Source organism: Temnothorax curvispinosus, unplaced genomic scaffold, assembly GCF_003070985.1.
Source record: "Temnothorax curvispinosus isolate PA1 unplaced genomic scaffold, ASM307098v1 QBEX01001498.1, whole genome shotgun sequence".
Taxonomy (NCBI): Eukaryota; Metazoa; Arthropoda; class Insecta; order Hymenoptera; family Formicidae; genus Temnothorax; species Temnothorax curvispinosus.
The window spans coordinates 2,326,165-2,343,758 of NW_020211278.1; the positions used below are offsets into that span (position 1 = coordinate 2,326,165).

General features: G+C 41.9%; 1 protein-coding gene across 3 annotated transcripts in view; it reads right to left on the reverse strand.

Annotated features, from left to right (window-relative positions):
* The window catches only part of LOC112465069 (probable JmjC domain-containing histone demethylation protein 2C), a 286,220-nt gene extending 270,104 nt beyond the window's left edge, over window positions 1-16,116 (reverse strand). For all 3 annotated transcript variants that reach the window (XM_025032457.1, XM_025032450.1, XM_025032444.1), the window contains exon 1: window positions 15,882-16,116. In XM_025032457.1, coding sequence (XP_024888225.1) covers window positions 15,882-16,037 — 156 coding nt within the window. In that variant the 5' untranslated portion in view covers window positions 16,038-16,116. The remainder of the gene's footprint in view (window positions 1-15,881) is intronic.
* Between the last annotated feature and the right edge of the window lie 1,478 nt (window positions 16,117-17,594).

Consider the following 17,594-nt stretch of genomic DNA (forward strand, 5'->3'; position numbering starts at 1 on the left):
TATCTCCCAGCGTAGATGCAAAGATATTGCTGAAATTGCACGTTGCATTTTTTTACGCGTAGCTAGGCGCCGATGCAATCCGCGCGATTGGAGATAGATGGGGGATCTCCGTAGAAATAAATTGATAGATCACACACGATGAGGATGGGAAGCGCGGGGGAATAACAGCAGAAAAACAACGGGACCCGCAACTTCGATGTACGTCGAAGACTCACGAAAAATGACGGCCCGGGAAAATAACGAAAACCAACAATGGAAGATAAATTACACAGCTGGACGGGTCGTTCGTTCCTTCGAACGCGGATCGAAGCGGAGTGTTTGCGATTCGCGGTGGCTAACGATAGACGATAACATCTCACGGATGCACTTCCGATGCGGAGTCTCGTACCTCGGCAATGATGTTTTCAAGCGAAAAGAAAAAGACAACCGCGCCATCGCCAGCTAGATGAATTTTATTTGCGCCACGATAAAATTATAGACCGCACAGGAAGACGTAGCTCTCGAAATGCGCCACGAGCAGTAAGCCCGATCTTCTCGCACCCTTCTCGCTCGCGTGGCACTCCTCTTGGCTATTTTGAAAAACACGGTATAGTGAGCCTCACACAAGGCGCGCGGTGAAATACGGACGAGCGTCGGCGGCGTGTCGTTTTTTATTTTAGAGTCGCCGAACGCGCCGCAAGGTCGACTAACTGTATCCCGAATACCTGTACGCACACTTGAAACCGCGCGTGCATCGAGCACGAATACCCACGCCGACATTTCTTGTCCCTGGACGTTATTACGCTTACAGTTATTGGCAATAAGATCGGATTCTGCTAACTTATGATACAGCAACAATTTTTGCAATCCTCGCGCGCGCGTACACGTCGAAGAAAATTCTCAACTCTCTCGTAGACTTCTGCAATTCCGCGGAGTGAACGTTACAAGCACCACTCTCTCTATATATTTTACTAAAATAGAACAGACGAGATAATCCAACTGATAAAATATTTAATGAAATGATTACTACCCAAGATAAAATTTTAAACGTTTTATTTTCGTACATTCTCCAACTCTGTATTATGTAAGTTATTATTTTCAACGTCCATCAAAACGTCACGTCAAAATGTCATATCAACTTCGTTGCCTTTACTGAATATGCTACCGAAGCAATAATTTTTTAAGCATTTAATTTGCGCACCATCTCATTTTTGATTGTGACTGCGTTTCCCGCGACGATTCTCCAGCAAATGAAGAGCGACGTGCTGTATCGGTATTGGTCGGTATCTAACGCGAGTATATACCTAACCGTTTTCCACAGGTCTACGCAAAATACTTGTTTTACGATTGAACGGTATATATACTTGATGTTCCAAAAACCCCGTTTGAGCGCGTGCGTGCAGCCGATCACGCGGCGAAGATTGCGATGCCGTTCATCGGTGACCTCGTAACGCCGATATGAGCTACGTCATCGGGTCGTCAGCCCAAGGACGTTGAATTCGCGAAACAGATGCGGCAAGCAGGAGAGGAAAGCGCGGGAGCTGCGCCGCGAATGACGTGACTCATTAAAAGCCGTACGCCATAAAGAGCGCCTCTTTTTTTCGCTCCCTTCACCTTTGTGCCGTTTACCGTGCGCCTTAATTTTGATACGTCATTTGCAAAAGAATGTTATTTTTATCTCAGGGTCGAGTAGACTCAGTGCCTTCGTTTTTAACCACGCCAATCTATTTGCAGACATAAAATGAATATACTGGCCAACCGACATTCACGTACAATACGCCATCGCGCGAGAAAAAACTATTCTATTATTGGGGAAAAATAACACATCGATGGTGCGACTTTGTTTACGAACGGAAATATGATTTGCGCGAGAAATACGATTCCTATCATAAAATTTATATATGCATCGTCTTTAGTGTCATTTTATACACACGTCTTTAAGCTCTTACCGCACAAGATAAACATTCTCAAAATTTTGATACAATTTCCATTGTAAAAATAAAATAATCTATATACGCGTGCACTACTCAACTATTTATCACTAATTCGCGCGAACTTAAAGTTATAAATGCCAAAAACGAATAATCGAAATCTTTTTAAAACCACGTAACGGCCGGACATCTCTAGGTGATTGTTTGCTCCGATTGTTTATTCACGGAATCACACCCTATGCACCTTGCACCGCACGCTGCGCAGTTGCTGCATTTCTGCTGTGCGAGGCGTGACGTATACGTGTTCCAGACGCGTGTTTCGTATCTCCGGCAGGTCTGCGCCAACGCGAGGTACAATGCGCGAAAAATAACGCAGCACTTAAGCGCACCAACGTCAGCTAAGTGATGTCTTTAATGGACCACGACCGGACCGGTAGAGAAAGGGACAGAGAGAACATGTCTATCGTGTTCCCGGCACTCTAATAGCCTGACCTATTTGCGCTCTTCGAAGGAGCGCTTCTTTCTAGCGAGGCAAAGGTTACATCGGAGTCGTAGCGTGCGAGCGAGAAGCGAATACGCAGATACTCACGTCGATATTTAAAGATTTGTTAGTCTACTCTTCTGCGAGATCTTCGTTCATCGAGAACGTAGAGAACATTGCACGATTTACTCGCGCGAGAATTTACTCAGGCGATCATAATTTTTAGATGTAGACACGGGATGGCGAAACACGTCAAAATTATATAAATAGACAACTAAATTATGTAACTCTAAAACTTTCGAAACTTATTTATTAATCTGAAGTGATATATACTGGGACTTTCGATAAATCACAACTATATTTGTCAATATATTGTTTTCTCAGTATACAAAATTAAAAGAAATATTAGAGAGAACGATAAGAAAAAGTATTAAGAGGAGCACCGTGAAGGAAGAGGTATATAACTCGAGAAACTACTTAAAAGTATGCAATCCGAATTTCAGAACAATCCTCGATTTAATTGCACGTGCGGACGAAACGACATTCTTTCCTCGGTAATAAAGAACGTACACCATGCTTAAAATTCAGCATATTCTACATTAGATTAATAAGGAAGTTTACAATCTCGAGCGCTACGCGGCATCATCTCGCCACTTTCGAAAGTCACGCATCTACGCAATATTCATGAGATCTCTGTCTTAACGACGCTGTCTTGTCGTCGACAACAAGAGACGTATAAAATACGAGGGCAAAGAGGTCGACAAGATAAGTTAAGCAATGAGCGATACGTTATCGTTATCGTATAGCGGGTCGGCGCGGTATTTGGCACGCGTTCAGATAAAGAGACAAATGAAATCGGGAGGGCCGCGTCGCGGCAACGTGAGATTCTCTGAGATTTCGCGATATATATATATATAGATATAAAAAAAACCAAGTAGATAGAGCAAAGCGCAAAGCAACAACGACTTTGGTCCTCAAACGATCTAAATTTCGCTAAAAATAAAAGCATAAGCTCACGGCGTGAAACAGAGATAAGAATGGCAGTTTTATCATTTAAAAGTCTTATTATCCGGAAACTTAACATGCAATTTTGCTGATCACTCCAAATTACAAAGATTGCGTACGCGTTTAAACTACGCATTTGAAAACAACGCGCATTAAAGTCTGCTACACGTGAGATAATTGTGACAATCAATTATTCATCGAGTCTGCGATTCAGCGTTACATCTGTTTCCATTCAAGCGCAATCGCGGATTACGCCTCTTATGCGACGAGTTACCATATACTTTCGGCAAAAAAGAGGTTTGCATATTAAACATATGCAGCTGACAATGCGCTTAAAATCCAGTCGTCCTTGTAAAAAAATGTGTACACTGATTGTGAGATAAATCAGGCAACGTGGAAAACTTGCGTACAACTTATTAATGACTTAATCTCAGTATCAATGCATGCGCATTGCACACGCGGCGCGGATTTCGCTCGTAAGTCAACACATAAATATTATCGACGTTAATTGGGGAATTACCCACGGTACAAATTAAAAGATCAATAAGTGTATATAGCTCGTTAAGCACGTAGGTATTACGTCGAACTATATATATATACGCACTATTCAATTTTAATATCACGGCAATAGTATGCGTGTCCCTCGTTAATATACGCTATACCATACTAACGTGTATAGATTGGCGTACTCGAGTCTAGAGCCGCGCTCGCGCCGACATTAAAGGCTCCAGAACCTCGCGCGACCGAAATGTCACGATGGTATCGCGGATTCTCCATTATTCGCGAGACTGATAGAAATCTAAAACAATATAAAAAGTCGCGCGAATGCGCGCGCGCGCACTTGCGTTATATGCAACTCATTCGTCTCGTCCCGCGATCCGAGAAGACATGCTATGAGCCGCATCATAACAGCGGTGTTCACAATAGAACATTGATCGACAGAAAGAGAGAGAATAGCGAGAGAACAAAAGATCTTCGATTACTTTTATTTCAATTTCTTTTCTTTTCGTTTGTACGATTCCAGAAAGAGAAATTAAATTCTGTCATACAGTTACGCGCAATAGATCAAGTTCTCTCTGTTTCTCTCTGGCCTGTTTCTCTCTCCCTCTCGTTCTCTCTATATGTCGATACCTGAAATGACTTCTCGCGTATTTTGTAACTGACAATTCGTCGTAGCAGTCTTTGATAGTATTATTTGAATACTTTGTTTCGTCAAAGTCGGTTTTATTTAAATGCAAATGTGCTAACAATGTATAGAATACTTCAGAACCACAAATTTAATTTTAATGATAGAGTTTCTCATCGATGTGAAATCGATTTATGTAAATTTTAATAAATCTTACCCTTTCAGAGTCTTAATTCAAGACTTGATTGCAAAGATATGTTGTGGGAAATGTTGGAAGTTGCGATATGCGTGAAATGTGCCTTTCGTCAAGATTTTCTCCAAGACAAATTTAACTCGTAAGACTCAAGGAATGTCAGAGACTAAAATAAAAAATTGTGGAACACTCTGCATATGTTATCATAAATTCAAGCAAAAGCGTCGCTTTTCTTATGCTAATATTAAAAACTCTCAAACATCATCAAAGCTGCATATGCGATATCGAATGTATTTTCATGAGACTACAAGTGTCACACAGAAATATTATGACAAGACGATATGACTACATTCCGTTTTCCCAAAGCCAGTCGAAGCCTGACAATTCAACATCATGACAACACCTGTCCCAATACAATGCCACGTGAGAACGAGCCGTCACGAGAAATCAACGTGAAGGCGAATCCACCAGTCGCAACCTTGAAGAGGGTCATGTCTCGTAGACATCGTGTCATCGGGTTTTCTCTGTATAGCTATCCCTACGTCTCGCCCTCTTGTTCTCTCCCTGTCTCTCCATCTCTCTTTTCTCTTGCTCCAGCTCGCGTCTCGTGTCTCGCGTCGTCTTCGGCGCCATGCATGCCAAAGACCCCGGTGAGCTGGCCTCGCTTGTCAGAATCTTCCAGACGCCGCGCCGCGCCGCGCCGCGGTGCTTCCCGCGCGGAGGTGCAAAAGCAGAAGATCCGTGAAGGAGGGACGAGAGGAGTGCCATGAAGAAGAGGAGCGTCGCGCTATGGAGTTGGACGGGATGGTAAAATGAGCAGAGGATGGACGGTGTTTGGTTGTTTGTATGAATCTGGGTGAGTGACCTGGGTCTCCGGCCGGCGGTTGGTCGCCTGGCCCGCCAGGAAACCTGTTTTCTCGGCCGTCTCTCCTGCTCGTTCCCCCCTCAACCCCCTCCTTCTGTCCATGCTCTCTTCTCGGGCCCTCTCACTCCGTTCCTCCCGATGAGCCGGCTCACCGCCGCTTGCTACGCTCCGTTCCTCGCTCTCTCGCGAACTGAAAACGCTGCGAATCGTGCCCGTGCGCGATTTTCATGGCATTGTCCGCTCGGATGGAGAAGTTTGAAGTTTCCAGGCGGAAAAGTTTTTCGCGAGGTAGATAGAAACAAGGAAGAAGAAAGAGAGAGAGAGAGAGAGAGAGAGAGACAGAGAAAGAGAGAAAAAGACTCTCCGCACCGTTAGAGGAACGCGATCATCTGGGTCGTGATGATCCGGGTGAAAGTGCTGAGCTAACGGGAACGCTTCTTCCCTCCTAGATATCGACAGAACGAGCGAAGATACATGCAGAGTACATCGCGTAGAGTATACTCGAGTATGATAGAGTACACTAGAAAACGGCAAAGTACAGCTAAACAGAACAGTGATATAATAATAACAGAAATTATTAGATAGATTGAAGAAACTGAACTTTGAATTCAAAATAAAATAAATTTAGTTCGCGCTTGAATATAATTCGACATATTCCATCTCTAATATTCTAATATAATCCAATGTATTTGATTTGTCATTTTTTACTTTGACTTGTCATTTTTTGATATACCTATCTCGACCTATTCTATTGCATTTTATATTTTCTAATAGAAATTATAAGAGTGTAACTACTCATACACATTTTCCTGTAAGTTTTTTTTACTATTTTTTATTTAATTGTCTTTTAATATTACTTAGAAATTCTGCATCGTCGTTCTTTACGTTCTCTAGTGAAATATAACTACACTTTCATATAATTTTGCGCAATCTGTCAAATGAGATATTATCGCGTAAATAGCCTAGAAAATATTCTATCCTTCGTGTTCATTGACCGATAATTAGATATTTTATCATGCATGGCCATTTAAGCTTTACGAAGAAAATTTTCTGATTTAACTCTAATAATACGCATAGTGTTTGTTCATTATTAGATTATCATAAGAGCTCAAAATTTTCTCGTTTCGGTATCAAAGTACCTTCACCCGGTCGTGTTCAACGGCCAATTCGACAACGGTACGGATCCAGACAGTGCGCGTAGGTGTATAGGTGACGCATATACAGGTGTGCAATCCGTCTGCGCCGACTACGACACGCGAGGGAACGAATGCATATAACTGTATGCGCGGGGTACTTAGGATTATGCAAGCGAGTCCGCTTTCTACGTGGGCTTAGAATCTGGGTCGGGCACGAAGTCATTGTTTACAACGAGCCACCGGCGCGGATAGATAGGTTCGCGCTCACGAACGGATGAGGATTGCGTCTTTTAAATATTTCGCGCAAAGACAAATGCATGATTCTTCAAGTGCGGCACCGAGATCGTTACTGTCATCCCAAGAATGTGCGTGTCAAGAGAATTGGAGTAAATTATACGAATTACATTCAGAAATTATTAAATATACATCACTTTCCCTCGTTATTCAGAGTGAACTCATCGAGTCTTCGGAAGGATGATAATTAAATGCGTACAGCATGACGCATTTGTTCCCGCGTGGGCAAGCTGCCGTTCGAGCTCGTGCTTTCATGAACCGAAACCAGCAAAACATCGCGTTGTACGCGGCAGCATATAGGGTTAAAACCCGGTTGTCACGTGATTTTCTGTTAATGACTAATCGCGATAATATCGGTTGTATGTGTGTAAATGTGTTGAAGCATCTCAGACTTATAGCCTTCGCGTGATTCTGAATTAATTTACGTTGCTCGATTTAATAAACAAGTATGTATTTTGTTAGATAATTCTATAACATAAATAAAATTTTTTAAAATTTTATAAACCGAAGTTAACGCCGATTGTATGCCATGCTAGTACAATCGAACCTAGCAACAACATCATGTAAGAATAGCTTTTGCGAAATGAAAAATACACGTTTTTTTCACGGCGAAATGTCGTTTTCTCGGAATGATCAAGTAGGAAGCCCGCTAAAGTGCTATTTCAAATGCATCGAGTAAAGAAAGTGGCACAAGGCAGCGTGGGCGAGTCGTTGCGTAATAATATTGACGGACAAATAGGCGAGCGAAATATTTCTACTGCCGGAGAGGCAGTCGCCTACGAAAGTAGAGAGAGAAAGAGAGAAAAGAAAGAAAATATAAACTCTCACGTTTCCTTTTCTCTTAGTAGTTTACTTGTCATTAATCGTGGCTTTATACTTATCTCTTTCCATATAAAGTATTCTTTATAAGGAAGATAGATTTATATATTACATTATGTAGTAAATTCTACTTTAGTCCCTTCCTCTTCTTTCAATTCAAATTAAACTTTTTACCTCGATAGCATTTAAATCTTTGTTATCATGTCAAAAATAATGTATTATTTCCCTAATTTATCACACATCTTTTCTCAGATTGTTGATTTGTATCCTTAATAATAACAATATAACTACAATGTGTTATTTTTATAACGTTTTATTTTTCGAGAAGACCTTGCTCTTCAAACGTGAAGTACGTATTTAGCTCTCTGTTCCATTCTGTGTATATCAGTAATATAACGCAAATTCTGTAGGGCGTGCATCGAACCGCGTCTTCTGGTATCGCGGCCGTTGCTCTCGTATTTTAATATTAGAATGCGACCGATAGGGTCCTCGCGATAGAATTCTCAATACAATAACGCGACCTGACACCAAGCAGCAGCTCGGCATAGCAAATAATTATAATTTGTTGAGAGAAACTGACATATCGTCACACGTGCGACATTTCGAGGAATCATTTAAAGTTTCATAGTTATCACGTTTGTGGACGTGAATATCAGCACAAAAACAACTCACGCAACAGCTCCACGTCTCGAGAATTGAAGCTATGCGCGCAAAATGTGCCATTTATCACATCAATATATATATATATATATATATATATATATATATATATATACACATATGATATATAATAATTTTATTACACTTTAATGTAGAATAATATTTAATTAAAACGAAAATAAATTGTAACTCCCTTTATTACTTAACGATAATCTTTTTCCATCATGGATCTGACATTCCATCTATTCATTCAATTAGTAAAAAAAATTTGCGCAATTATTTTTGAGCTTTTAATTAAAACAATTAAGTGAAAACTCTCGATCAAATCGGCTTTTTAAGAAAATTATACTTTACGTCAATTATATGCCAATTATATATGAACGTCATTTATCTTAATTATACGTATATAAATTGACGTATTACATACAATATTGTCTGATGTGAGCCACTTGATTTCTAGCTAAAATCTAGAGTAAGTCTGCTTTCTATGCGTCAGTCACTGATTTCTCCATCTCATTTTATTTTACAATACTTATAGACAATTTTTACTTAATATTATACATGTATGGAATTTTATTATATAGATTATTGATACTGGATTTAATTACAAAATGAAATGTGAAGCATATTTTATCAAAAAATCATACAAATAAAATAAGAAAAGAGAGAAAGACGATCGATATTTACCAACAATAAATAAATGCTATGTAGTATTATCGTGCTAAATAAGTTCTTTTGTTTGTAGAATTTTATAAAAAATATTAATGGAATCTATGAATTATACTACAACGTGAAACGAGAGTTAGACAACATTTATATCCTCTTAATACGAATCTTTTTATAAAAATATCAACAATTCTCCGTGATCTGTAGCAATCTGATAGTGACACGATTTGACCTAGTCCTGCCAATTGATCATGCACGCAGACGTCGCTCAATCTCGGCAATTTTGACGTCGACGCGTTTCGGCGTAGATCGCGAGACGCAGTGATTAGGCGAGAAATGAAGACACCGATCATTTGTCAGAAGGCGCGCACAGACCGCGTATATTAAGCACCTGTGGTCCGCGGAAAACTCATCGACTGTGTCTAATTGTATGACGCGGTAGACGGACAAATTGCGGGATTACAAAATAACGCCTGGTAATGCGAACGTGTATGGTGCAAATGATTTGCCGCGTTGCACAGCAACGCAACGCATCTGTTGTCCCTTTGTTGTTTGAAGCTTTTAAGGCGAATACGCGGCGCACAAAGAACCGTCATGTTTCACGATTACGTGAAATCATTCGCGACCGATCGCACCGATGCGTTTCGAGCCGCGATCTAATTCAACGCGAATAATAATCATCGTATGCAGCGAAGTGCCACGCAAGGAGAAACCCGGATGCTCGCGGAAACGATTTCGCAGTAACGCACGTAAGGTACCTTCGGGCAGAGACCGTCATTTCGCGACAGCGCAATATCAATTTCGCCAATTTGCAAAAAGACGTGCCAACAACCATCGATCCTTCAACGTTACCGAAAAGAGCAAGGTGCCTCTTCCCGTTTATTCCTGCCGTCTATTTCTGTCTGCCAATTTATACTCAAAGTAGTATGACTTATGTAACGAATGGAGAAACATGGCGGTGTATTTTAGTTTCTCTCTATTTTAAAAACGCAATACTTTATTTTTCTAGCCTAGTTATTTTACAAATTTATGGAATTCTATATATCTTGTGCTAATTTTAAATTACAAAAGCGTATTTCAACGAGACATTTTACAAGGAATTTCAAAATAGAGAAATAAATAAATAAAAAGTAGTAAAATAATCGCATCCACGTTTTATCGTGACAGCATCTACATGAATTTCAAAATGAACTATTACAATCTGCATATCAAGATCATTATCGAACAAAGGAATATCTTATTAATCTGACAGCATCTGATAACCCCTAGTTTCACGTCTGTCCTGGTCTGTCCACGCCAGTAATACACGGAATCCCAAAAGCTTTAATTGGATGCCGCGACTGCTAAACATAGATTGTCAAAAGAAAAAAAAACATAGCTAAACTTAGCCAGACTGCCTATCGGTGGCGAGCGTTATTTTCATAATTCGGGAATTTTAATTAACGTATCTGAGAGATTGTTTTTATAAAATCATGTTCCACGAGAGATGTCCTCAAAAGTGTTCGCTTACATAATTGAATTTTCTGCGCATATTTGAAACACACAGATGTTTATCCTATCCGTCATTAAAGTTATATCATCGACGACAAATAAAAACAGTAAAAAATCTAACACTTCTGAGAAAATGCTAAATGTCAGGTTGTCGCAAAGTCACAACTACGAAATTATATGAACGAAACGTTATTTAAAATAAATTAAATTAAATTAATTATAGATTAATTTTGCGTAAAAAGCTAAAAAGATGTTTCGCTTTAAATTAATTTCAATTGCCGAAAAATCAATCTTTAACGTCCATGACTCTTTTTACCAAAAATACAAGAGAATATCTTTCTCAAGATAAATGACACATGTATTTATCGAAATTACAAATTCGATTTTCTAGAGAAGAGAATGTAATTTTTTCTGACAGAAATGTATAGTCACAAAAGGACTTGATCCGTTCTTGCTGTTATTGTAAACTTGCAATCTGTTCATAACTCAGGTCTTCGTATGAGGAAAGTAAAGAAATGCAAACGTCAGGCTATTAAAACGATACGACGTTTGTTACGGACGTCATGACCATGACTTTCTTTCCGATAAGATAAGATAACGCAACGCGCACTAATGAAAAGAATAACTTTTCGTAACGTAAAAAAGTCTTCGTACAGCACTTACGCAGTGATACGCGTAATCCAGGCTTACGCGATGCATACGAGCGACGCGCATTTGTTGTTTATATTTAAGGCGAGATATCTATCCGAAAATCAGAAAGAAATCTCGTTTGCATCTCGTTGGGATTCGCAACGATTCAAGAACAGGGTAACTACCGCATTCGAAAATAAACCTCCTGGAAATTCTCCGGGACCTGTTTCGCACGTGCGAGAGTGCTTATCGTCGCTCGCGAATTTGCGGACACCCCCGTCAGGTTTGACCCGGAATTTCGCCCGCAATTTTCGACAGCAACAAAACATCGCCCCGCTATACAAATTATGCGAAAGTGTTGGGTACGCGGCCGCGGCGGTGCCGTGGTGGCCGGTACGCGGTTTCGCGAACCGCAAATTTCAGGGTTTGTAGCACGATCGCGGGTCCTCGATAATTCGGGGGTACCATCTCTCCGATCCTTGCAACAGGTCCCCCCCCCTTTCACTCGTAATCCCTAGCTGACCGATTCGCCGTACCCAAAATTTTTTTACTGGCCAATGCACCTTCCAACCACACTGCGTCACCGCATTACCTCGCAGTCTCCCTCGAGGCGCTTCGTGTGTTCGCGTATATTTCGTGCACCGAGTATAACGGTGCTTCTTCGGGGACGCGGCAGGTGCGCCGCGAAAGCGGCATTGAAACAATGGGAGGAATTATGTATGAAAAATCTTGCTATAATGCATATCCTCGAATCGAGGAAACCAGTTATCCTGAAATAGACATCTTTCCAAAGGTTGCTCACACACACGCACACAAGATAATAGTGTAAATTTCGAAAAATAATTAAAAGAAAATTACAGAACATACGTTCCTGATACTTGGATAAAAATCACAGTTAATTACAATATTTCACTACAAACGTTATTTGCAGTTTCTGCAAAGATACTCAAAGAATATCTTGCGTTTCTTAATGCGTATGTGTAAGAAAAGAAATCTCATATAAATATTTTAAAGCGCATAAATTCTCTTGAACTACGATTTTTAATCAAATCGATGATTAGGATAAATAATAATTTTTACGTGGTTGTGTATAAATATATAATATGTCTCGTATTTCATTGTCATCTCGGACTGCGATTTATAGTGTACGAGCTATGCATCATTTCACATCTAAAGTTAGCGTAGAGAAATTTCAAGGTGACGAGCACGCCCTTATCGATAAAACATCTATTTTCTCCGCGTTCGATATTTCAACGACTTGTCAATACTTCAAGGTGCTTCTCTTTATCGTCGACATTATCGATACGCGTGGTAAGAAAGAAGAGAGAAAGATAAAAAAAGAAACAATAATTTTATCTTTCTTTTTCTATCTTGTGTTTCTTATTCTCTGTAGAGAAAAAACTATTTCGCTTATTTCGAATATCTCGCGCGTCCCCAGGATTATTATTCGCCAGGATTTAAAACGATAGCCCGATAACTTTCACCTCCGGCAAAGAGCCAAGAGCTCTCTTATTAGCCAAGTTCATCGACACGTTTTCTGCGAGCCGAGGAGCACAAGAGCACTTTTTGAAATTAGAAAACCGGAAAACGTAGCCGCCTGAGAGACCCGGCGGCCGCGGCGGTGATGACCCCGGAATACCTGATGACGTTTGTAGTCGTTGACCCTTTAGAGCGTCAAATACTAAACAGATGTCAACTGAACTCACTCCGGGAGGCGCCCAGATGCTTCTTGACGACGCGATAAATTCGCAAATGCCGTGGAGGGCCATTAATGATAGTTGAAACCGGGCGAACTGTTAATGAGTGCCGCGAGAATAAATACTGGTATTATTAACTCCGAGTGTCGGAGATCGATTGACCGCATCGCGACTGACAGTCAGTGTTGGACTGGATGAATGATGTAATTTAAGAAGAATGCTTAAACCGTGAGACAATAGGAATTAATAAATGTTAGTTTGCAAGTGGAAATGTTATTTAATATGTACTCAAAATTTATCAGTGTTAAATTTTGCGAAATTGCTTTTGGAATATAAAACATTTTAGTAATACTAATAAAGTGGTATTGTTACGAGGTGATTTTTCATGAAATATCATTTTGTTTATTAACGACAAAAATGCTGTTATTAACTTTATTCCTGATTTTCGAAAAAATTATTAATCCAAAATACATGAATATAAGCTTGTTATTAAATATATCGCTAATGGAGATTATCAAATTTATATTGTACGTAACACATAATTCAAAATAAGACTTGTTCAGAAGTGATATTTTTGCAGAATACAGAGAAATTTAGGTCTTATATCCCTTAATATATTAATACAATATTTTATAATATATTAATAAAAAGAAATTATATAATAATTATATATATATATATATATAATTAATATAATTCTACATAAACACATAACATAAAACATATTGTTATATTTCTCATAATAATTATCAATATTCTCAAAGTGTAATATAACGTTTCCCCACCAAAATATCATATCTGAAACTCGCAGCGTTCTTCTGCGAAAACCTCTCAATAATTATGGCGTTAATTAAGATAATAATACGTAGGTGAGCTAATATTCTTATCGTCATCGAGATGACTGTTTCATTGGCCAATAAATGATACCCGAGGACAACTGCTTCTTTTATTACATAAGAGATAAGTATTGCTTCGTCGAATTAATTTCGCGCGCGCGTGTATGTCCGAGTGCACCGAAATTCGACTCATTGCGTAACGAAACCGTGACGATGATTTTTCGAAGATGCAATTTACTCGGCTTGAAAACGAACATTATGACTTTGACGTCGCGAAACGAATGCAAAAATCGACCACCGAGACCAAGATTTTCCGAGATTTTACGCCCGACCGACATAATAATCGCGGTATTTGGCCACGTGGCATAAATTGGCAAATATCACCGGCCAAGCAACGCGAAACATGTACACTAATTGTCGCGTGTATGTGTGCGCAAACAGCGTTGATATGTGAGTTGGCAATGTCCTCGAAAACTGAAATAGTTATGACTTGACTTGAAAGAAAGGGACAGATAAACTTGACAAGATAAACTTAGGCACACAATTATATCAAGCCTCGATGATAATCACAAATTCTTCGAATATATATCGTTTTGTTTAACGTCAAAATGTGATAGGGTATTCAAAGACACGACGCGATCTGTGCGTTACAACGCTTCAACGATTTTTATGACAAAAAAGCGATCTAATTTTTAATATGGCACTGCATGACTTAGGATTTACGATTGAACCACTGGCAGAGATGTTGCGATTCAGTAGTAAAATCAACCTCGGATGTGAACATAATCGTAATCATAAGTTTTCAGTATTCATAAAGTAGTAACATAAAAATGCAATGCAAACAACAATCTTCGTTTCCCTCCCAAATCAAGCGTAACTGCGATTCATGTGTGTTTGATGTGCGTCAAAATAGATACGTATTATAATACGCAATTGTATGAATAACATGCAATTGCATGATTAATATAAATTCTGTTAATAATAGAAATATTAATAGGAACTAGTAACGTGTCAAGCGTATCGTGCTTATAAAATAGTCGACAAATATTCGAACAAATTTTCACCGTTGAAAATACATACGACCTTCGACGAATCCTTAGAAAATAAAGAGATCTATATAATCTCTGCATTAAAAAGATACGTATGTAAATTCCAAAGAACCGTCACATCGCCCTGCTTTATTCAATTTATCCGTCTCGTGCCGAGACATAACAAAAATTGTCTACATTGATCGCAAATATTTCGCAATTTATAAAAGAGTCACAGGTTTCTCAGAAATATGCATCTGCACTACGACCGTTACTCCACTCCAATCTTTCCACGAAACTCGAAATGACTTGACTAATGATTTTGCGTACCTATATTCGTGATTAATGATTCACATTTTGCGTATCGAATAACATTCGCAACTACGAATTGCTCGCAACGAGGATTTTGTTTCAAATAATGCAGCATACACTTATGTTGTTACATCGTTTCGGAAAACGCCACTCGTAATCCGGCATTACAAAAACATTTCGCAATTACAATTATCACTCTGACTGAACTGTGCAAACGGAACGTAATTGTAAATATCGCACAAGTGGCTCGATAATCATAAAATATTGAAAGTGTGGCACAATCGCGTGATGTCTAATAATAGAATTTTTCGATTTTTATCCCTCGCGACATCATGTCGCCGTCGAGGTGACTACCGAAACAGGCCGCGTTTTTGGAATAGAGGGTATACTTGAAATTCACGCACACTGTTCCAAAAATACGCCTGTTTCGGTAGATCGTCGAGAGCTGGCGAGCGTGTACACGTAAATATACACGTATACGTAACGTACACGCACACCCTCGGAATATTCGCACGAAGGGTCGCAGCTCGCACAGCACACCGCGATGTAAACACAAACGGCGCGGCGCGACGCCAGGTCGCGGTGACCAACAATCGACCCGCGTAGAAACTATACGCGGTAACGACACACCTGAAACGAGAGCGCGGGCTCGCGCCTCCGCTTTCTAGGGAACGTAAACCGCGCGCGGACGAAAAAAAAGAAAACGTTACAAGTTTAGGCACAATAACTCACCTGGAGATCATGACAGCCGTTATCCCTGTGACTGGCGGCACGTATCACCCCCGCACGCCAACCCCACTCACTAATCTTATTCACCTTCAGCTTGGTGAAACCACTCACCGAGAGAAACCTCTTTCCCACGATCTCCTCGCGAAACTTGTACGCCATATTACGTTCGGTAAACCGCGGCGTGCCGAATCCGCGACTTCGGATCGCCACAGCCGGGTCCGCCAGTCACCCTTTCCCTCGCGCGTCCCCCCCGCGCCCCCGCCCCCTCCCGCCCACCCGCGAACGGGCGCCCCCAGTCTCCCTCCCCCACCGTTCCCGCTCCTCTTCCGTCTTCTCTCACTCTCTTTCTCTCTTTCTTTCGCTCGCTCACTCGGCTCACTTCACTCTCCCGTCCCCGGCCCCGGCCCCCTGACGCCGACCTGGTTTTTCCTTCTATCCTCCGAGGAGCGTGCCTCGCCCCCGAAAAGAAAAGAAACACAACAACGGGCGCACGCACCGCACCGAGCACACCGCGCGGGGGAACCCTGTCACAAACGATCACTATTCTTCGACGGCACAAAGCACCACACCGCGGCCGATCTCTTCCCGCCCAAGATCACGAAGGGCCATGAGGCGACGGCCGGTCACTCGTGTGTTATCCTTCTTCCCTTCCCCGGTCCCCTCGCTGTGCCGCCACTCTCTCTCTCTCTCTCTCTCTCTCTCCTTCCTCACGCTCCGCACAGCCACTCCTTGCTCCTGTTTCTCGCAATTCTCGCACGTCTGAACTGTCTGGCTGTGGAGACGCGCGCGCGAAACACTTATTTGCGCGAAAACAGCCGCGAAACTCACTCGCGTTCAACTTCAAACGGTCTTCTTCCTCTTTCCTTCTGCCTGTCCGGCGTGATCGGCGTTCGCGCCTAACTTCACGGTGCTTTCCCCCTGCTCTCTCCCGGCGCGCGCGCGTCTTCTCCTACGATAGGAATTCGCGCGTTTCTCCACCTGTGCGCTTTTATTTTCGTCTCGGCGACGCGATATCCCGAGATCCCCGAGTCGATATCGACGCAACGGAGAGAAAGAAGAGAATCGCTCCGCGCGTCTTCTCCCGTCTTCACCGTCACCGCGAGCACTGTTTTGACGTTCGCGCGCGCGAGACCGAGGATCGACCGCGGGCACCACTTTCGGACTTCCGGGGGGAGGGGGCCGCGCGCACCCGGATTTCGTGTTTAAAACGCTTCTTCGGGGGCACTACGCGGCAGCGGACGGTAACGGCAGCGGCGGCAACACCACCAGCGCGGCAACCAAGTACTCCGAACGGTACCAGTGTGAACGTGAGAGTGACACACACATGACCGGTCAGTGATATCGCGTAGCGCGCACTGCGGGCGGACGGCAGGGAGGCACGGCTCCTTCCCGCGGCCCGTACGCCCCTCCCCCCTCGCGCTCGCGCGCGCTCCCTCCCACCCGTCTGGCTAACCTCCTCCCGGCCCTCCCGCCAGTCCCGCCGTAGCGCGATCCGCTCCCACCTCCCACCTCGTCGAGAGCCGAGCGAGCGCGCCGCGTGCTCTCTCTCCGTTCTCCCTCCTTCTCTCACCTCTTTTCCCCTTTCTTCCCTTCTTCTCTTCCCGCTCGTCCCGGAGTACCGCGTCGCGTCGCGTCGCACTTCACTTCGCTGCTATCCCTTGCACAAGAGCGTCGTTGGAAAAGGAGCAGGGGGGGGAGGAGTGCTTAGGCCGTAGT